Source organism: Populus nigra, chromosome 1, assembly GCF_951802175.1.
Source record: "Populus nigra chromosome 1, ddPopNigr1.1, whole genome shotgun sequence".
In the NCBI taxonomy this organism is placed as follows: Eukaryota; Viridiplantae; Streptophyta; class Magnoliopsida; order Malpighiales; family Salicaceae; genus Populus; species Populus nigra.
In genome coordinates this window covers 17,515,197-17,538,619 of record NC_084852.1, presented here as the reverse complement: position 1 = coordinate 17,538,619, position 23,423 = coordinate 17,515,197, and the positions used below count along the sequence as shown (strand labels likewise).

Genomic DNA, 23,423 nt, shown 5'->3' with positions numbered 1-23,423 from the left:
AAAAATAATTTTTTTTAAAAAAATTATTTTTAACATCATCACACCAAAACAATCCAAAAATATATAAAAAATCATTTGAAGAAAAAATTGTATTTACTTTTAAAGGCACAAAACAAACACTTATACATGGTATTTCTGCTAAACATCTAATGAAATGGTTGAAAATTGTAAACAAGAAAAACAATTAATTAGAAGAAAATGAATTAATATAATCCTACCGTGTGTGTTTAATATTATGATATAAAATGTTTATCTTGTAAAAATACATTAAAATAATTAAAAAAAACAACTTAACATCACCATATTAAAATTATAAAAAACATTAAAAATTAATTTAATATACCTAAAAACAACAAATTCCATATTTCCAAACACTATGAGTTTCCACTGAAACTTGAAAGGCACTAGTCGTTTTCCAGTAGTAATTAAAGAGTACCGAGAGAAGAAAAACTCTCTCTTTCTCTATCTACCTATTCCCTCTCTACCACAACAAATGTCGGCAGCATTCCTTTCACAACCTTATTAAGTCTTGTCGTGTTCGACTCCATTGACATACGCTCCAATTTTAAATTATTGGATTGATTAATCCAATACTTATCGCATTACGAAGACTTGACATTTGCAGAGGAGACCCAGAAGGTTGAAGAAATGCTACACAGCAGGCAATTATGGACAGCAATATTTCAGATCCATCAAGAAGAAATATTGTCCTCAAACTGTATTGTCCAATCATTTTTCTGAAATTTTACAGTTTTGAAATGGGATATAATTAAGATATCATAATTATAAATCATAATATTTTTAAATTGTATTATTTAATCACACAATTCTAATTACACAATTTATCCAGAAATATTCCATAAAAATGTTTGACATTTTATATTGGAAAAAATAAATGAAGTAGTTTATTTGATTTTTAGGGTTTTACGATTCAATAACTTCTTTTTATTTTTTCAATCAATCAATCTAATAACTTCTGGAAGCCAGCGACCTAGTCATTGAACTTCGGCCAAACTTACGTGTTTCTTTGACTTGGAAAATGTAAATATTAGAATTCTAAATAATTGGAAGAAAAAACAAGGAAAGGAAATTAAAATACTCAGTCGATGGTTTTGTCAAGCAATTTAAAAGATTAAAAGGGATTAAGAAGGCTTGCAACGTGCAAGACAAAACAATGGTCGTCCCCTTCGTTGCTTAATTGCCTGCAAAAGAAGAAGAAAAGATTCAAAGTGAATGAAGTGCCATGCCAATACATATATATAGGTATAGACTATACCGAGCAGGCTCATAAATAAAAGATACATATATCTACGCGTAGGGTTTACTCATCTTTTTTCTCCCAACATTAGTTCTATAGGGAATAGAGAGCGTCAGTTATACCATTTATTTAGTCGGTTCATTGAACAAGACAGAAACATTCGTATACGATGGAGAGACTTCAATTTGCTTATCCTTTTCGAGAAGAGAAAAAAATTATAACCATCCTCAATTGTTTATTATCATCCAATTAGATGGCATTACTGAATCTTGTTTGTCTTACTAGCCTTATCTTGTTTTGATCTCTTGGTCAAGAACCTTCAAACTTACTCGTTTGCTTGTAGAAAGACTAGAGAAATTTTTACATAGACCGAGCTAGTTTTAATTAAGAAGTGCATCAAACTTACAATTTCATGCCCACAATCTGTAGGATTTGACTAAAACATGGAATTGAAAATCCTCATTGCCAAAAATTTATCCAATACAAAAGGAAATACCGATGAAATTTTTTCGTTAATAGATTGCGGTGAATTTTATCGACGGGCCTCTCCATCACTATATCCCTCGGTAAATACCGACAAAAACATTCTGTTGGTATATACCGAGGGAATTGCAATGAAAAATGAATGAATAAAAAAACCAAAAAAGTACGATGACTTATAACTTTTACCAACGGCTTTACCGATGAAACTAACCCGGCGGTAAAGTTCGTTCGTAGACATACCGACAGAATTACAGAAGGTATTACAATGAGATTCAAAAAGACAAATCGTACAGTGACATGGAACATTTTACCAGTAAAATGACCAATGAAATGATCGATGAAATAATTTTATCGAAAAATCCATCTGTAATATTTAATTTATGACCTAACGATCGACTTTCCTCTCTCATCTACCATTTTTATCTTGCTCCTTATGCAATTTTTTTGCAACAAACAACAGAAACAACCACCCCCCTTAACCTTAACACAACTCAACCTCCCACAACAAATCCAGTTACCACAACACTTGATTTGTAAACATTCATGTTCTTATTCAAATTTTATTGAGGATTCTCCACCTTAAGTAAACAAATCTATCTTTTTATTTATTTAAACACAATTTTAAAATATTAATTTTTTTTGTATATTTTTGTAGTATATGTATTTTATTTGGGTGTTTACTTATTTTATAGTTTTTTCTCATACAATTTTATTCATCCTCAGTTTTTAGTGGAATCAAGAAACGTGTTTCTTGGGTTATGTACAGACGAATTTAATTCATTTAGGTCATTTTCTGCTTCTTATTTTTGTTGATCGGTGATACTCATAGTTTACAATATGCCATCGGGAACGTGTATGATGCCAGAGTTCATGTTTATCTATGGTCATACCCGGTCCTAATAGTTTGGGTTGAAATATATATGTTTATCTTTGACTGTTGATTGATGAGTTCAAGTAGTTCTTGGAATCCAGGGCTTTGACTTATAATGTATCGAAGAAACAAATTTTTTTGATGAAGGCAGTTTTTATGTGGATTATCAATGATTTTCCCTGCTTATGGAGTGATTTCTGGTTGGAGCACACATGAAAAATGTGCATGTCTATACTGTATGGAAAATACCAAGGCATTCACGCTAACAAACTATGATAAAATGTCTTTTTTTACTACCACATATACTTTTTGCTAGCGAATCACAAGTACATAAAGAACAAGAAGCATAGTTATCAGACCCGACCTGGCTCAGTTGGTCAACCCGGGACCTGGGTGCTCCGGGACCATGGCCGAGTATGTTTCATTAAAAACTCGAGCCTGTAATTGGCCCGGGGAAAATCATTCGAGCCGCCAGGTCAACCCGAAACCTGATAGACTTGGTAAAACCTGGTAGAGACCCTATCATTTTCAAATATATTTTTTCTCCTAGCTAGAAATCCCTCTTTTTTTATATTTTTCAATTAGTTACTAATCCATTTCAAATTTCATTATATAAATACTAGAAAAATATTTTATTTTTTCAATGTGGGATTTGAAACCCTTTAGTATATATACTTTATGTTCAAAAGAAAAATGTTATGTTTTTTCAATGTGGGATTTGAAGCCCTTTAGTATATATACTCTATGTTAACAAGAAAAAATTTATGTTTTTTCAATATGGGATAAAAAAAATATTTTTGGTTTAAATGCTTCAACTTAAAAGAATTAGATATTACCTTTTTAATGTGGGATAAAAAACCTTTTGAAATAATCTTTTAAACTTCATTATTTACAACATGTATAGTCTATATTCATATGGATTATTTCTTAATTTTTTCATATGAAATATTAAAACCTCAAACATTTTTTTTTATTTTTCCGGGTTGACTTGGGTCAACCGTGTAACCCAGGACCTCGCTTTTTGGCCTGGTCAACCCCCGGGTCAAGTTTGCTAACTATGATAAGAAGGATTTCTTTATTGGCAAAGTTGAAAGGGATGTTACATCACCACTTTTTTTAGATGAGGAATTGCATGATGTGGTGTCGAAGTAAGGTGACATTGTGTTTGGTTTTCAATTGGGTAAGCAGAAGTTTCCTGATTTTGGTTTGGCCCACAATTAGGTCAAGCAAAGTATTTTTTTTTTAGAGCTTTCTTATTGAAATAACAATCTCCTCTACCATAACCTTGATGTCATACACATAGAAAAGAACGTGTTTGAGAATATTTTCAACACTATTATGGATGTAAAAGGGAATACAAAAAGACAACATTAAGGCTAGAATGAATATAACTTTGTTTTGAAAATGTAAAAATATGGAGTTAGTTTATGTTAGGTCACAAAGTTTAGAGTCAACTTCGCCTTAGATAAAAATGTATAATTAATTGTCTACCCATGGCTTAAAAGTCTGTGTTTTCCTTATGGATATGCCTCGAACATATCAAGCTTGTTGAATTTAGAGGTTGACAGATTGTATATAATGAATAGCCATGATTGCCACATGTTTATACAGACACTCATTCCATTAGCTTACCAGGATTTATTGTCAAAGGGGATATGGGATACACTCATAAAGATCAGTCATTTTTTAAAAGATATATGCTCCAACAAGTTATAGACACAACACATGGAGATGTTTGAAATAAATATCGTCCAAACAATATGCAAACTTGAAATGATATTCTTCCCATCATCTTTCAACTCATTTAAGCATTTACCTATACATTTACCATTTGAGGCAAAAGTTCGAGGCCTGATCCAATATAGATGAATATATCCATTTGAGAGGTTAAAGATTATACATGTATTGTAATTAATTTTTTTGTTTTATCTTTCTTTGTATAATTTAAAACATTCATTTAATTCAATGCAGGTATTTGTTCAACCTTAAGAGAAAAATAAAAAACAAAGCGCATAATGAAGCCTTGAAATGTGAGGCCTTAATATTTATCTCGTACTATTTCAAGCATCAATTAAGAACAAAAATCAACTGTGTTCCAAGGCATGACGATGGTGGTGAAGTGTCTTCAAGTAGAAACTTGTCAATATTCTTTCATCCTAGATAATCAGTACCAAAAAATGTTGTAAGGGGAAGATATTTTCTAAAATAGAATTCACACAAGCACATAATTATGTGCTATTTAGCTGCGATGAATTAAGACATTTTATTCATTAAGTATACTACTTAACATGTCATTATTTTTGAACAATTTATCTCTAATAATATCATAAATTGATACATTGTTAAATAGCTTGTAGGACACATCATTTATATTTACTATCCTAAGATTCATAGTTGAATAAATCTCAAATATTTCGATTACAAGAAGAAAATATTTTCACATGATTTAGAACACATGTAAGTACTGTTTAATTATTCTTATCTCTTAGGATACTTAATTTCATTATATATTTCTCGTTAACTGTTTGTTGTTATACTTAATTTATCAGGTTTATCAATTGGAAGGGAATGTTAGTGTTACTTTATCCTTACTAAGTTTGAGTCCTGAAAGAAAGGTGAAGCGCTACAACGAGTATTTTGTTAATATACATGTGTTTCATAATAAAGAATATGAGAATGGTATAAAAACATAACAGTGAAGTTTGTGTTAAGGAGTCGACTTTTAATGAGTTTGAAGTTGACTACTATGAGAAGTTAGAAGAGGTCATTGAATTGCAATATCATAGCGAGCATAATAGAGTATTTTTATTCAAATATTATTAGTATGACACCACTAACGGAGGAATCATAGTAAATTAATTTAAAGGCTAGACACTGCAACATCTACGATATCTTTGTTTTCGCCAAGCAATTCCAACAAGTTTATTACATATATACCCTTTCATTTAGAAAAAATCATTCAAGAGTTGATTGGTTATCTGTAGTGAAAACCAAACTTAAGGGTCGTGTCGCAGTTGTTCAGGATATGAATGATGAATTAGTTGTGGAAGATAATGTCTTTCAACTTGGTGACTTAGTTGATCTATATTGCGTTGCATTGTCTAATGTCTTAAGAAGAAAATTAAAATTTTCATGTCGCCGATAATATCTTTGTTGATGTTTTGAGGTCCAATATAATGACGTTGAGGAGTTGCAAAAGATAATTCTGATTAATTTGCACAATATAATGAACTTTGCACAACATGACTTTGTAATGTCACGTCCGTTGGTATATTCCAGAGTGTTGGAAAGGAATTGTTGCAAATATCACTAATACTGTTAAATCTCTGATGGAATTACAGATGATAATGTTATATTTACCAACGGATATACCGACGAACATATAAAAACACCGATGAAATTGCATGTGGTATTTTTGTCGTTTATATGGCAAATTTCCTTAGGGAAATACAAATGGAATGAAATGTATCAAATTTTTTTGGAGCACTTTGTCCGTCTTTAAATCCATCGGTTAATTTATTACCGACGAACTCAACGACAGACCAGAAATTATCGACAAGAGTTTTCCAACTAACTGGTTCTGTCTGTGAGCCTATCGATAAAATACTTATCAACAGATTGTGAGTTTAAATACCGATAGAAAATTCCGTCGATAAAACTGTTAAATCTGGTGGTGCCTCGTGGTTTTACATGTATACATGTTGATGCTCAATATTGTTATATGTATAGTTTCATGTCACCATGTACATTTTATATACTTGGATTGTTGCAAAAGCAAGAAATTGTGAAAAAAAGAAGAGAAAGGTTTACCAGGAGCCAAAATGGTATTTGATGAATGGGTTTGCCCACTGCTTATGATGGATTGGACTATTCTTGATGTGTCCTTGGCTGTAAAACAAAGTTCTTTGTGTGTTCCGATGATTAAATTAGTTTAGTGATGGAGCTTAATGGTGTAGAAACTTTTATATATCGGATTCCTTTTACCTGTATCGTCGAGTATAAAAATACCTCCCCTCACTCACCTGCGAAGACAAAGGGTATAGCTTGTAGTCATAGGGTGGCACCGTGAGTGTAGCTCTCCTTCGTAATTGTGACTGTCGGTTTTAGCTTTCTATACAAGCAATTCATCAAGGCAATAAATCTCACGCCTTTTGGCAGTGAAAAACAAGGTTCCGATTGTTCGCGGTATCGATCAATAAACAGAGGCATTATCAAAAAAACTCGAAGGAGAGCCACAGGAAATCCAAGTGGGCATAGCCATCTATTTTTTAGCCTTGTGATGTTTACTTGCACGTAGCGGCCTTTGCATCTTTTTCACAGAACTGTTTGTTTTTGGCTGTGTGCATGCGCCTTGGCGTTGCCAAATTGTAAATAAATCCTCGCTCTTGTATTAACTATCTATTATGATTGAGGGAAATTGAGTGTGATTGATGCATCGTTTGATGTGACAGAAAATTTCATTTTCTTTCTTGTTTCATGATAGTTTCCTGCCTTCTACAGGAATGGCATCGCCTGTTGTCTCTCACATGGTGGGCCAAAGCCTGAAAGAAGGTGAGAGTTGCATGAAATTGCAATGAGCTCATTGCATGCATATCTTTCCATCTTCATTTCGAATGGCAAAGACAGTCATGAACTTGAGAGATGAGAGGCGTGGGGTTTCCTGAATGATGACATTGTCCCATAGGACCTCTAATTTTTTTCCCTTCCTTTCGCTAGAACAGAAAATTTAGGTGCAGTTTACATGACCCAAATCACATCTCTTGTTTCACAAAAATTTTAATATTTTTTTAGAAATTAATTACTTTTTATATTTTTAAATCATTTACTTTTTATATTTTTAAATCATTTTAATATACTGATATCAAAAATATTATATATATATATATATATGAGAAAAAAAAACTTAAAAAAACAAAATTACATGGAAGTGCTAGCTATCATCATTCTACCCCACAAACATTACTTGTACTCAAAGCTAGGATTTCCTGGCGTACCTGACCCCTCCCCCTTGGTTTCACAAGAGTGGCAACAACAACCACATTCTGAATTTAATATCGACCATGTGAACATCCAAAATGCAAGATTAATATGCTGATGAAGAGAATTTATTGTGTAACTGCCAAGAATCAAAATCTCAGAACCCAGTTTGTGGATTTAATTTTTTTAAAAAAAATTAGATAACTCTGTTCACAATTGGGTCCTCAGAGTATCCAGAAATTCGCAATTGTGTGCACAAATCCCAATTGGGAACTCGATCAAAAATCTTTATATAAAGAGAAAGAACTTGATTTTAGTTGACGTGCAAGTAGGCCTGAGTGGCCAGGTAAAAAAGATTATGGTAGAGGAAAGAGGACAAATTCATCTCAATTACTGCTGAAATGGTTACACATGAAAAACAATGATAATTTAAAAGAAGAAAATTGACAGCTACACTTGAGAGAAGGGACAAATCATCTCAAGTGCAGGAATGGAAAGTTTACACATGATTAAAAAAAACTATGAAAAGAGATAAATGACAACAGTACCTTACCACGAGTGACAAACAAATCCTCTTTTTACTACATGCTGGAACCTCGTTTTTTAGACTTTTTGCTTGTCCATAAATTTGTGTACAGAACAGCAGCAAATCTTTACGGCTGCAAAGGTCACTGAATCAACCGATGAACTTGATGGTTTCATGACTTTCATTTTTTCCATAGAGAACAAGAGAGTGATGGGCATAAAGGGTTTCCAACACCGTGTCTCTTTTAGCACCATGTGCCAGCATGTGAGATGTTGGATTTTCCCATTGATTTCAACCGGGAAATTAAGGGGTCCATGGTCCATGATTAAGACACATGATAGTATTGAAGATTTTGGAGGTACTTAATAATAATACAGCAGTTGCTTTTTAAATAATTTTTTGTACTGAAATACATGTCAATAATATTTTTTTATTTTTTAAAAATTATTTTTAACATCAACACATCAAAACAATTCAAAATATATAGACCATATTAAATTTTAACAAAACAAAAAATTTAAATTTTTTTAAAACATGATTTATACCGCGTTCGAAAGCATGTTCTTTGCTTTTAAAAATACATTTTGAACGTACTGTGTGATTTGGTGATCTCAGTGGAGAATATAACCCCTTGTGTCCCATGCATGTCACTTCTTTCTCTTCGAAGCTTTCCAAGATGTAGCCAAGTTTTTCCGCTCTAAGGCCCAACTAGGTACGGATGGTGGTCCTATCCAGTTGAAGAAAAGAACGAGAGATTCAAGAAGAGAAGAATGCAGCCATTTCAAGAATTCAGCTTATGAACTGAGACTGATAAGAAAAAGTGGAAAGATTGGGAGTAAACTCCTTTTGAGGTAATAATTCTTCATGATAAACAAATGATGGTGCAAAAAAAATTAGCATCATGTGATCATTTGTACAGTTGTGTACATACAGTTATGTTGATTCAACTTTCTCACTTGTATGGTCAGTGGGGCATCCTTTGCGTCTGGGAGGCTCTTTAACACCTGTTTAACAAGAAGAAAATTGATGTCAGTAACCTCACCAACAGCAGTGGTAAACGTGATAGTAGGGAAATAAAATGATGTATGTGAAAGAAGATTCATGGATATTTACTTGGTATAGTTTCCAAGAAACCATGGCATCAGTGGCAGCATATTGTAGGTTGTTCTTTTGAAAAAACATCTGCTTCCCAGTTTCCAAGCCTGATTCTGTTGGGCTTTCAAAGCTGTGAAGTTTCGGTAACTTAACTAGAATTTCTGAACGAAAAGCATAGCCAAAATAACTTGGAGAAAATTAAGTTCCATTTCAATCCACTAGAAAAACTACATACCATGTGAGGGAAAATAGAAGGCCAGAAGAGGTTGAAACAAAAATGAGAAAACAAGAGGAATGGTAGAGCAAGGATAACTCCATTGCTTTTGTATATCAAAGTAGAAATATATTGATCAAAGAAGAAGGTGCACGTAACATTCAGAGATCTAGAGATTCTTTGAAACAACAACGAAGAAGAGAACTCCAAACTAAGGAATACTCCATTCTCTCTGAATACCAGTCACTGAAACACTTCTGAAAGCCTGAAAGCATCATACTACAAGGATGCAAGAAACACCATGCCATCCACTAACAACTTCTCAATGAGAGAATTGAAACTTGAAAGTTGTAGCATTCTCCTCCATCCAAACACACAAATGGCCACACAATCAGCACAGAACAATAAAATTCTGGTAATTTTTCCTCCAAATCCACTATAGCATTGGCAGCAAATCCCGAAACCTACCAGGAACCACCTATGACTCACATCTGCTAGCTTGAGTCCTCTTTGTGCAATGCTTCATCCAAGATTTCCATTTTCACAACCCTACTCCACAAATACCATCCAACTTGTCAAAGGAGAAACAATTGGCTCACGGCCTCCACAGTTTTGGTAACTCATAGATCTGATGTTAGGAGACAGAGCCTGATGATGACAACTCCATTGTTCATTACTAACCTTCATAACGATGCAGATATGACATGTGCTCGATGTCCAAACTAATATAAGCACATAATTCTAAAACTATTTGCATCGAAATGCACTATAGAAGAACTTAAGAGCAGGACCAAAATCTCACAGAAGTGAATCCCTTTTCTGGCTTTTTAAGAATTTGAGGAACAATCACTGTTGAATTCAAAAATTTAACCAGACTGTGAATAGGATCCAGCCAATGCAAATTGCCTTAACCTATTAGCATAAATATGTATTCTAGACAGGGCACAAGATCCTGTAGTTGTTAAACCTTCAGTGATGCCTTGCATGGAGTCTGCATAAGAAATACAATCAAAGCTTTTCCTTTCTATTTCATTTTTTCTTCATTATGGCAAAGGCAACAAAAAGTTCTCCTAGAAATGCATAGGATATGTATATTCTCACCGGTCAAGGCAAGTTTGGATTTATTTCAAAAACAGGCTGGTCCAACATTACCATAGAACAATGCGGGCACCAATTTATATTCCCAATATTTTTTTGATACTGTTGACGGTCCAGTGACTTGATAAAATTGCAAAACAACATAAACAATCAGGAATAAGCTTTCGAAAATGCAACTCAGAGAACCAAATAGATGTCCTTTACTCAGAAGGCATCTCAGCAAGATGTGATAGATACCTCTTTGCAAACAAGAATCTTTGCTAGAGCGAAGACCCCAAGTTTTAGGTTCTCCACCAAGTTTTTGATTTGCATGATAGGAAAGGTCGTCCACTGATTTAACTGACTCATTATAATCTCTAAGAACCTCAGCACAGTCACTGCTTATGCCAACACCAACCTGCACACATGCCACACATTCAGAATAGAAAATTAAATCTGTAATTAAAAAAAAAGAAAGAAAAATATCAAATGTACATAAATGAAATACAGAAACTAGTGCAAGAGATCTCACTAACTTTTACAAGTGTAGAATCCTCTAGAAGAAACTGCCGACTTGTGATTCCAGAATGAAAAATATGCATCGCATGACAAAGGCTGGTGTTCCCATATATCTGCATAACTGCAGCTTTTCCAGGCAACACACCTGCAGAGATCGAGGTTGCTGTTCAAAGTGATGATCCATCAAGAAAAATCTCTTTCCTAAAGGGAAAGGCAGCACAGGAAGGAAAATGCTTGCAGAGAACAAGATTTGATTCATTTTTCAATGTAAACACAGTAGGAATGCATTTTTGGTCACCTCACCCCCTACTCAATTTTTCAACATTAGTTTGACATGCCACTCGGCAGAATTGAGAAGTTCCACAATTGAAATAACTCAGTGTTAGTGATAAGTCAGGGTCATTTGTATTAGAAACATAATTGAAATTTCTGCTAGAACATTTGAAAGTCCGCAAAGCACTGCAACAAAATGCCATGGAACCCTGCCTTCTCCTCCAGGAGCACTGGGAAGGCAAGGAAGACAAAACTAACATTTTAAGTAATGTACTCTGGTTTTAAGGAAATGGGTACATAATCTAAGGTTGAAGTGAATGAGCAACTGTCAACTGCATTTATTTGATGACATGCTGCAGGATAACAGTTGCCTGGTTGGTTATAAATTTCATGGTTCTAATGCACAGTGAAGGTGTCTATACCAAGCTACAATCCATAAATGAAACTTGAGCATCATCAAAGAACAAGATTGTAGTTTATGAGTAGGAGATAAATTTCCTCCATGCCAGAGAGGAAGTGGCAAATGGAATAGTAAACCTAAGCACTCTACAACTAGAGAATGCATAGGAGAACAAAACATGGCATATAATAATCAATAAGCCTAATCAGTTTGTAAATCAAGTTCACATTCCAAAAGTTTTCCTCTGACTCCAAGAAAGCGTTAGGATAAAACATTAAACAACAAGCATAAGCTCCATATATTTGATGAATCATAATTGCATAAGCATCATTATTATTGAGAGAGAATAAGATCAATGACAAGGATTTTTGAACGAAAAGGAACAAAAAACATGCATAGGAAGGTCCTATTTATCTTATAATTCTAATAATAAAAGTGAAATAGCTTCCATAGAATAATAGAAGGTCCAATTTATCTTATAATTCCCTCCATCCAAAACATTGATGAAAACAACTAACAAACAAACCTTTGTAAATGTGGTTTTCCACTCAATATCAAAGCCAGCAATAACTTGACCCATTTAACCCTTTTTAACTTTAAGACTCTGAAAAAGCTCCCTTGCAGCCTTTTCTACCTCCATAGAAGTTCTGCTATACAAAATTTGACCCCTGAACTTCAACGCAGGATATCTCATCTTCACACTACCTGCTACAAAAAGTACAATAAATACATTGAAATCCCACAAATAATCAACTTGAATAACAAAATGTATGTGTTAAAGCTATGTAACTTAATTAAAAGTTCAAAGCTTTGTACAAAATTAAGGACCTCGGTGACAATTCATAAGCAATGCACATAGAAAAATGAATAGGGAACCTGCAAGCGTGACTTTTTGGGGGGCTATGAACAGTGATGATATGTAAGCAGAAATTTCGTAAAAATTATATGAACATAACCGACATCGAAATTGTTCCAATCACACAATTATCGACTGCTAAAAATAAAGTAACGCAGCATTTCTAAATTCTAAATTTCATTTCTTTCTTCTTAGATCTTAACTACCAAACGAACCTTACAACAAGGAGCTGCAAAAGTACTAACAGTACTAACAAAACGAACCCAAATTTATAACTTATTCCAAAAAAAGCATATTGCTGTTAACATTTGAAAGGATAAATCAAAACCCAGAATTTTCTAAAGGGATATACAAATGGTTTAGAAAGATATAAAATTCAAGTACAAGTAAAATGAAAAAAAAAAAAAATTCTTTTACCATGACAGGGGGGGGGGGGGGAGAGAACTGGGAAATTGGTGTCGAGTTCTTGGAAGTTATTGATCCTTTTGGACTTGAATGTCGTTCCTTGATATAGTTGCTGTCTAGGTTGTTAAAAATTTTATTTTTTTGACACAACACAACACGAACATACAATATAAATTTGATTTGTAAACTTAAATTATAAAATCGTAAAATTATAAATAAAAATTTTTAACTAAAAATCATAAAATCATAAATAAAATATTTTAACTAAAAATCATAAAATCGCAAGTAAAATATTTTAAACAATACAAATATCCAAACATCTTAAAATACATAATTCAAATAAAAGTAAAATAAACAATACATTAAAATACATAATTCAAATAAAAATAAAATAAACAATACAAATATCCAAATATCTTAAAATACATAATTCAAATAAAAATTCATACATGTCCATAGAATTTAGCACAAATTGTCACTGGTAGTTTTTTTAGATGCCATATATCCTGCAGTTCAAGAATCAATATATGCATAAAAAAAGGCAACTATTCAGCACAAATTGCACATGTACAGTTCTATCTATATGTACATCCTTGATTAATATGTCATGCTTTTCAAAAGTAGAATGAGAAAGCAAAAACCGACCAATAGCAGCATGTACAATTCTATCTACCAATATTTCCTGATACATTGAACTGCTTCATATCAGAAATTACAATTCATGCATGTGCAACAAAAGCAGCTTCAAACACAGTTTTTCACTCCCAGGAATTTTGCTAACATAAGCAATTTTAGAAGTATCACAAAAGACTTAAGACAACAAATTTGAAGTTTAAATGCAATAATAACTATGTGCCCTATGCAAGATTGATAAAATTATGTGTCCCATTTCATCAGGCAAGTTTCATTACAAGAATGATGAAAGGATATATAATAAAATTAAATGTTAAGTAAAGTGCTTAAAAACATGAAGCTCCATAACTAAGATTTTTGAAATTTAGCTATTGCACAGGAGACAATTTGTATTAAGCACAATTTGAATCACAAAGCACTGTTTTTTATTCTATATATATTAAGCATAGATGCATTGAACAAAAAAAAAACGTTATCTTATCAACACAAAAAACTGGTATTTAATTCTATATTACGCATATTGCTAAACTAATGGGGGAAACGAAAGCAACAACAGTGATGGTTACCCGAACACAACCGACCTTTGAGAATGAATATATCATATATGCCATAACTCCTCCCACCTGTACAAGTCCTCCCTCTTTTCCACACTCATTCTTAATTCAAGCTCCATTCCCGTATTCAAATATTCTTCCATTCACACCTTTTTTTAGTTTTAATTCACAGTTCAAGAACTATCAAGTGAAATATGGTTATATACTTATATTCATTCAACAGAAGCACTTCTAAAAACAGAGGCTGTTAATTCAAAACAATGATAATTTAGTTCTAACTTCTCTTCCATTTCTAACTCTGATGTTTTTTAATTTGATCGAAGCATAGTATAAAAAATTAATTAAAAAAATTGAAATAAAATAAAATAAAATTATAACTTAATATAATTTTTCTAAATACAGATTGAAAAATAGAAGCAGGAGAAAAATATAAAGGTAGAAAAACAGAAACAAAACAAGAAAAAATGATGAAAAACTTAAGGATAACGCATAATAATCAATAGAAATTAAACACATAAAAAAACTAAAATAAACATGATATTTTGAAAATATACCTGATGAAATCGATCGGATCAGAAATCACGAAAATCAAAGTCGATGAAATGAGGAGGAACTAGGAAGGACTGAACCACTGAGGAGATGAATTTGGAGAGAGCGGAATCGATAGGACTGTAGGAGGTCTTTTGATTGGGAGAGAGAGCGTTTCAAGAGGATGGAAGAATCAAGAATGGAAGAAAGAGAGTAAGAGACTGCTGTGTGCTGAGTCAGAGGAGAGAGGACAGAGGGCATTTCAAAATTTTGCTTTTGTTGAAAATTTTGCTAAACTCGGGAAAACGTTACGTTTTTAACGTTTTTTCCGAGTTGAACCGTTTTTAAACGAGTTTGACCGGGTTTGACCAATTTTACTAATTTCCGAGTTTTAACCCTGATTTTATAGTTTTATGTGTTTTAACTCGTAAAATCAGATAATTTTACGAGTTAAAACGTATTTTTAACAATCATGGTTGCTGTTGATGATGATGGCAACGACGACGGTGTTCAAAGTCTCTCATGGAAATGAAGAATTCTAGGGAGAAGAGGAATTAGGGTTCAATTGATTCAAAAGAAATCACTCTCCCACCTGATGTTGAAAAAACGCACTGTGTTATTAATTTGTATCAAACGCGGCGTTTAGTCTTGTTGTTTTGTTCTTGTTAGTTATGTTATCACGTGTTTGGCTTAGGCCTATTTGTTTGCTGGAAAATTATTTTAAAAAAAAAGTGAATTTCAGAAAAGTAAAATATTTTCTGATTTTTGATAGTGTAATGAAAAATAAGTTGGAAAATATTTTTCAGTTTTTAGTTATGTTATGGAAAATGAGCTGGAAAATAACTTATTAATGTTTTATTTTTTTCAAGTTTATTAAAATAATGAGGAACAAATCTTACAAATTAAAAAATTGAATGAGAATGAAATTAAAAAAAATATAATTTCATAAATTATCTCAAATAAAATAAATAATAATCAAAATAATAAAGATCAAATCTAAAAAATAAAAAAAATTGAACGATGAAGAAATTAAAATAATAATAATAAACATTTAATAAATTATTTCAAATAAAATAAGTAACAATCAAAAGAATGAGGACCAAATTTGATAGATAAAAAATTTCAATTAAAAAATGATAAGGAAAAAGTAAGTAACAATTATAAAAATAAGGACCAAAATTAATATAAAAATTAAATTATAAGGGATGAAATTGAAAAATAAATATTCAAAACAATATATATATATATATATATATATATATATATATAATCAAAAGTTTGATGACCAAATTTGATATAATCAGCAAATAATATGATATTTTTAAATTTTTCACAACTTCCAAAAAGTGTTTTCCGCCCAAAATAAAAGGAAAATACTTTCCTGAAAACCAAGCTAAATTTTCCTTTAACTGGAAAGAGTTTTCCGTTGACCAACTTTCCTAATTGCAAACAAACACAAGAAAGTTTGGAAGTGGTTTCCTGGAAATCAGTTTTCGGGAAACAAACACAGCCTTAGAATAGAAGAATAATTGGTAGTGTTCCATAAGGACTGTGGACAATCCTACTTTTTAGTACAGCGGTTTAATTATGTTTTTTAAATTTTTGAGTTTTTTTAGTTTTAAGTTATTTTTATGGTTTTTTGATAGTTTTAGTGTGTTAATATTAAAAATAAATTTAAAAAAATAAAAAAATAATAATATTGTGATGCATTTACAAGTAAAAAACACTTTTAAAAACAACTTCTATCACACTTTCAAACAAGCCCATAATAGAATTAAGAGAGAAGAGGAACATCACGAAAATAATGAATTAACTACCCCCCATCTCTCCCTCTCTCCCTTTTTGTTCTTTATGGGTATATTGCATATTATCTTCTAGATTTGGAAAATTGCCAAAACTTTTTCCTTTGAATCCTCTGGATAATCTCCAAATAGGCACTCATAAAATCCAACTTACACCAAGTAGTATCAGAGCCCCGAATCTTTGGATTCGAGAAATGGCTCTTAATATTTGATCCTGAGACCCTAAAAGATTAGAGGATTTTCTTGAATTTATCACTAAAAAACAAACATTTAAGCATGAGCGATGATGAAGATGTTGGAATCATACAATAAAAAACTAGAAGTTATAAAGTATATCCACGATGCCATGTTTAGAGAGTTGAAAAAACCCATCAATGGTTTATCATATCAACAAACATCAATCCTATAGGCTTTACAACAAACAATGAGAGAATCTAGTGCTACTAGTGAAAGGTGAACCCACATCATGGTGACTTTGCCACTAAAACTTTTAGAACCAATGATGAAGGTTGTCAACACTACAAAACACATAAACTAAATGAGATCCCTTGTTTTAATGGTGATAATATGCATAAAACTTTGACATGGAAGAGATTGATGATTTTGAGAAACTTAAACTAGCTTCATACTATTTAGATGGGATGGCCCTATGTTGGCATCAAAAGTATATGAGAAGCTTGGAAGGTTAGGAGGTGACATGTGGAGAATATATGGAAGCTTTATGTAGTCAAAAGGACCTATTAGAAGAACTTATAGATCTAGGATAAGTTAAGAGTGTATAAGCATATATACAAGATTTTTTATGTCCTATGAAATAGGGCATAAATTAATGAAAAGCAAGCCATGGTAATCTTCATAAGAGGATTGTAGATGGAGATCAGAAACCTGGTCAACATGTTTGAACTTAAAGCTCTTAAACAAGCCTATAACCTAACTCGTTTACAAGACAATACCTTATCCTATAAACATTTCCACAACCATTTTAAATATTCATCTCAACCATCATACAAACTACCCAAACCAAATTTAATCATTCCCGGTCTCATCCCATATGATTAATATCGTTAAATGATCTTATTATATAGGTTTTGTTTGTGAATGTATTTATGATTATGGGTGCTGGTACTGGTGTCGTTAATTGCACAAATGCTGGATTATATTGGGGATTCTGAACTTGTTCTCCTATTACTTCTTCAGGTTGAGTTGCTGTTTGATTTTGAACTAAAGTGGCGAGTTTATTAGAAGGACCCTCACCAAAGGCATTACGTAGTGCTTACTCGAGTAAACTGGTGAGGAGAGCCACATTAAATTTTAAAAATCCAACTCTTTTTGATAGTGTGAGCATCACAGTGAGTACGCTCTTCATTTTTCATGTTTCTTAGTTGGAGTTGGGTGTTGCAGATTTTGCTAATTGGAGCTTTTTGGGAACCTATATTTCAACTTTATGTATGTATGTATGTCATTCAAACTAAATGTAAATGTTTACAAATGCATGTACATGCACATTAGGTATGGGTTAACCTATTCGAATGGCTAATTTATGACTTCTTTTGTTGAATATGGGCAAAAATCCATAGTCTGATTAATTTAAAAGATCTTTCCCAAGTCTTTATCTTAGTTAAATCCCATACACAAAGAATTTATTCACGGTAATCTCCTAACCTTGGTCTTTGGGCAATTACATCATCTTAAATTATTACCCATATTTAGAAAGAAAAAAAAATCATGGTTTTAGCTTAGAAAATCCTGTAGAGTTCAGGATTATTGATTTAGGTCTGTCTTGATGCAAAATAAATTATTAGGGAGTCTATACCCTAAAGTAAGGTTCTAGGTCATTATATGGAGGGTAAGCTTTCTACCTGGTCTCAAAAGGTCCATGAACTGCCCAGTGACCACCTTACGTGAAGGCAGTATAAGGGTTTACAAGGAATGGTTGAGGCACGGTGTGATCGCTATTACCAAGTAAACACTCAATTCATAGTTGGATGTTTCACGAATCTGAACATCAACTGAAAGTTATAAGGCAGACCATTACTCCTTATCTAACCTAAAAAAGTTTATTTACAAAAATTAAAATGCATGAAGGCATTAATCCATACTCGATGTACTTATACATAAAGTAGTATAAAAATGCATATTAAATGTGCTAAAATTAAACAGGCTAAAACAAATAGACAAACAATCAAACAAGCAAACCTTAGTCTAACCAAACAAAGCATTCCCCAATGGAGTTGCCATCCTGTCATGGGGCAGGTATGTCTCTTGAGATGTGTGTGTTGAGAAGGGGGTTTGAGTATAATAAAAAAGTTATGATTATAAGGTTCATAAGTCACCAACTGGTATTATGGTTATTAGAAAACCTATGATTTGCGAGAGTCCAGGTAAGAGATTGGTTGTGCAAGGAAAAAATACATCACCCTCAGTGCACCCTACCTAAGGTAAGCTGCATTGTTATTTGATTGTTTTTCTAAGTCATGTTTTTATCCATTGGTCTTTTCTAAGGTTCAAGATAGATCTCTCTTCGTGAGGAAATCTTTACCTTATCAGATTAAATCCTAACCATTCTACGGTCTAAATTTTAGCACCATATTTATTTCACACTTTGTATCTTTAATACTTAAGTGCATACTTTACAATGTAATTTTATACCCTCAAATATTAAAGTCTACAACTAAATCCTAACACTTTAAATATAAAGTGAACAAAATAATTAGTGAAGGATTTTTGATATTTTGACCAAACCCAAACAAATAATTATAAAATGGTTATGATATCCATTTTATATTTTAAAACATAAGAAATATGCTTATAAAATTTTTAGGATTTGATCATATGCACGAAAACAAAATATTTTTTTGTTTTTTTAGAGGAAATTAATTTTTTTTTTGGATTTTCAATTTTTTTAAGAAAAGTTTCAAAGAAAATTGAGTATTTTAATACTAGATCTATATTTTACAGTGTAAATATATATCCCAGTATTATGCAAAATTATTGAAAAAACATGCGAGAAAATGACAAATATTATGAAAGGACTCTTGGATTTTTTTTATATTATATTATTATTATTATTATATAGGTTGGGCTCGACCCGACCATCTAGGCCGAACCCAGTTAGGTCGGGTTAGGTCGACTAGTGGCCCAACAAACTTGGCTTCTCTCTCTTTTTGGTCTGGGTCGTGCTAGCCCAGCCATTTGGGCATGGGTTTTGATCCCAGACCTAGTTTAGTTGGGCCGGTTGAGGCCCGATAACACTCTTTTTTTTTATTAGGTTGGGTTGAAACAAGTCCAACCCATCATTATATATTAATCAACCCATCATTACATGCAAATTTTGCATGCAATGGCAGAAGAAGAAGAAAAAGACAGGGGGAAGGTTTACCTAAGTAAAAAAAGTTGTTGGTGACGTTCCTAGTGGAGTTGGGTTGTCCGACATGTGATCGATAGAGGCAATAATGGCGAAGGCACGACGAGGGAAAAAAGGTGACCGAGAGGGGAGGAAAAAAAACTAGGTAAAAAGCTGATTTTTCCCAACTTTGGCCTCAAATTTTTTCATGTTTAGGATATGGAATCCACTCCTATTTATAGAAGGTAAAAGAGGGACACTTTATCTTTTTTGGGGATAAATCCTAGCCCTTAATTTAAACCGGAAAGATCTCAATCGTTGGTTCAAATTTGTCATCATGAATCGTCAGATTTTGACAACTCAAGGCTGCCAGAGTTGGTTTCATTAGGGCAGCGCCGAGGCCGTTGTGGTGTCAATCGGTTAGAAAGAACCATACCATGGTATGGTCAAGTGTTAGACCATCATGTTGATGTATGCTTTAATTAGTTTGGTTGAGAGATGAAGCATTAAATGCCACTAAAAAGTAGCCACACAAACAATTTTTTTTGGGTGAAAATGAAGAAAAAGATGAATAGTAGACTAGACAACAAATCGTCTGGTTTGTCTTTTATTGGTTAAAACATTGTCATTTTGTCCTTTAGGGTTTTAAATTTAGGGATTTAACAAAAGGTCAATTTAGTCCCTCGACTTTTGATTTCTTTTAGTTGCATTCCTAATTGGCCTTGAACTTTTAATTTTGCCCCTGAAAAACTTCAACATCGGACTTAATATGTGGTTAAGGTAGCGTGGGTCTGGCAAATACACTTGGACTTAGTAGTGTGCCAAGCCCAAGATAGCATGAGTTTGACACATATTATAGACCCAAGGCATTTGAACTAAGCAGTCAGCCAAGCCCAAGATAACGTGGGTTTCACACACATGCCAGACCGAAAGAGTTTGGACTTGGTAGTCAGCCAAGTCCAATATAATTACCATACTCTCATGGCATGTCCAAGGGAGTGACTAACCTCAATTCGCTCTAACCTCAGGGAAGAACTCAGTCTTATAAGCTTAACTACACTTGACGTCTTAAACTCGAATCTACCTACACCTTTTTAGGTGTATAAAAGTCATTCAAAGACCTGTTATATTCCCATCATGTAAGAGATATTTATCCCTCATTAAATGCTATTAGGATAATTACACTGCAGACCTTTTTTTTTACAAAAAGACAAAATTTATAAGCTATAAATACATCATGAAAGCTTCATAACAAGGTTCACAATCTCCAATTCTATACTGCATTTATATTTTTATAACATCTCTTTCTAGAATATTCTTGTATTTTCTCTCTCTAAAAAGATACTTATTTATGCATCAGAAAGTCCTCACTTCCACCAAAAGGGACCTTTTGCAGGTATTAGCTACAAGCAGCTTTGGTCAATCAAGGACCAAATATAAACTTTCAATTACCTTGACAAGGAAGAACGGAGAAGATTGTCAGGACTAATTGATTAACCAATCGTCCAACCTGGGAGCCTTATTCCCAAATTAGTTGTATTTTTAGAACATCATCAATAATCATATGCTTATATACAATCACGGTTATGAATGTCTAGCAATAATGAATTTATAAAATAACAAGCATAAAATCTCAAGACTACAAGTATAAATCATTAAAATATTGTTTATAGTGTTCGTGACATAGCAATTGTCAACTATTCAGCAACTTGGACTTAAAGTGAACAAGTCTTAGTTATTTTTTATTTGATTCTAGTTATTTAACATAAGTCATATCCATTGATTATCCATTTTATATAGTTGGATCATCATCAAAACACAAATGTTTCATCATTTATTTGAAGGTACAAGATCAACTCCTCTAATTTAGAACTTGAAGTTTAATAGGTTCAATATTTAAATTCACATTTATACTCAATCACACTATTATAACATGTAGCCTTTTTAACAAGAATACATGAGGAAGCTTACTCATCTTGCTCTGATCTTTTATTATGTATTGGTTTTTCTCTCGGATTGTATTTTTTATATAATATTATTGATAATATATTGGATTAAAAAAAAAGGATATGATAGCGAGAAAAAAAATCCCTAGTTATCTTTTAAAAATCACCTATATCCTAATCTACATTAAGAAAAAAGATATAAAATTTAAAATTTTTATTTTTATTTATAATTAAATTTTGTTATATTTTCAGATTATTTTGATATAAAGATATTAAAAATATATTTTTTTAACAAATATTATTTTAATATATTTTAAAAAAATTAAATTTCTTTCAATTATAATCATTACTAATACCGTTTGAAATGCTTCTAAAATAGATTTTGAATCAATAACATTCTTTTCAAAAACTCTCCTAATGAAAAAAGAGGAAAGAAAAAACCCAGCCTTCTTTAACGCAACATGAATTACTGTGGAGCAAACTTGTTTTATTCTAGGTCTATGCTCATCATGTTGAAGAAGTATCTTCGCGCCCTCCTATTTCGAACAAAGACAACTTGCTCAGGATGAAATCCATGGTCAGGAACTCCATTGCTCGTCGTATTGTTCCTAATCAACGAAACTTCAATTTCTAAATTCAAAACAAACAACAAACCTTAAACACTGACTCCAATATTCTCGTTAATGGCTGCAACCGATTCTCCTGTTTCTCCTCCCTTTTCCAAGCCTATCAACAAAGCCCCGAACCTCAAATTCAACCCCAGCTCCCAAACTTGAACACAGACCCTCGACCATGGAACCCTAGCTCCCAAACTCAAGCACAAATCACAAACCCTCAACCATGGAACCCTTCTAGTCAATGTCTGCCATTACTTATTGTGTTGTTGCCAAATTAATTCACCCTTATACTCCTCTCTAAAAAAACTTCTTCTTTTTTCAATTTCCAAATTGAAGCACAAATCACGAACCCTAAACCATGGAACCCTTCTAACCAATGATTGGTGTTGTGTTGTTGCCAAATTAAACCACTCCCTCTCTCCTTTATATATATAAAAAAACCCTTGCTTTTTCAGGCTCCTCCATTTGCTTATGCTCCTTCTTTTCCCAGCGCATGGAGAGAGGACGGGAAAGGAAGAGAGGAGATAAGTTAAGGAACGATGGAGTTATGTGTTTCAAGAAAAGCTTTTTCTCCCTTAACTGAGAAGCAATGATCATTGATTGGGAAGATTGATGGGATATATATAAAAATAAAAATTTACTTTAAAATTAATTTTTATTTTTTTAATTAAATATATTTATATTAACTTTATCTATATCTTTTCTTTAATAAAATATTAACCGAAAAACAATGATTTAGTCTGGCTTTAATTTTTTATTTTGTAATGTAATAATTTGTAATTATAATGGTAATCTAAAATAATCTTAAGGTATTATTATTAAGGTTTTTAAACATATTTAAAATTTTTATGATGATCAAAATAAAATACTGATAAAATAAATTGTAATTTATTATTATTATACACACACTCACTTACAGTTGTCATGCACGAGAATTTTATGAATCCTTCTACCCTTTATGATTTAAGAAGTTTATTATATTTTATTTAAGATTTTAAATAAAGTCATTAAACCTATAGTTGACTTGGTGTAAAATCTCAATTATA

General features: G+C 32.3%; 1 protein-coding gene across 1 annotated transcript; it reads right to left on the bottom strand.

Moving 5' to 3' along the window:
• Nucleotides 1-8,928: 8,928 nt before the first annotated feature.
• LOC133681198 (3'-5' exonuclease-like) lies at nucleotides 8,929-14,964 on the bottom strand. The gene is made up of 6 exons (XM_062104366.1): nucleotides 14,696-14,964; nucleotides 12,220-12,398; nucleotides 11,038-11,165; nucleotides 10,760-10,919; nucleotides 9,229-9,340; nucleotides 8,929-9,119 (listed from the first exon to the last, which is right to left on the bottom strand). The coding sequence occupies exons 3-6, from the start codon at nucleotides 11,137-11,139 to the stop codon at nucleotides 9,113-9,115; spliced, it is 381 nt and encodes a 126-aa protein (XP_061960350.1). The 5' UTR covers nucleotides 11,140-11,165; nucleotides 12,220-12,398; nucleotides 14,696-14,964; the 3' UTR covers nucleotides 8,929-9,112.
• Nucleotides 14,965-23,423: the final 8,459 nt, after the last annotated feature.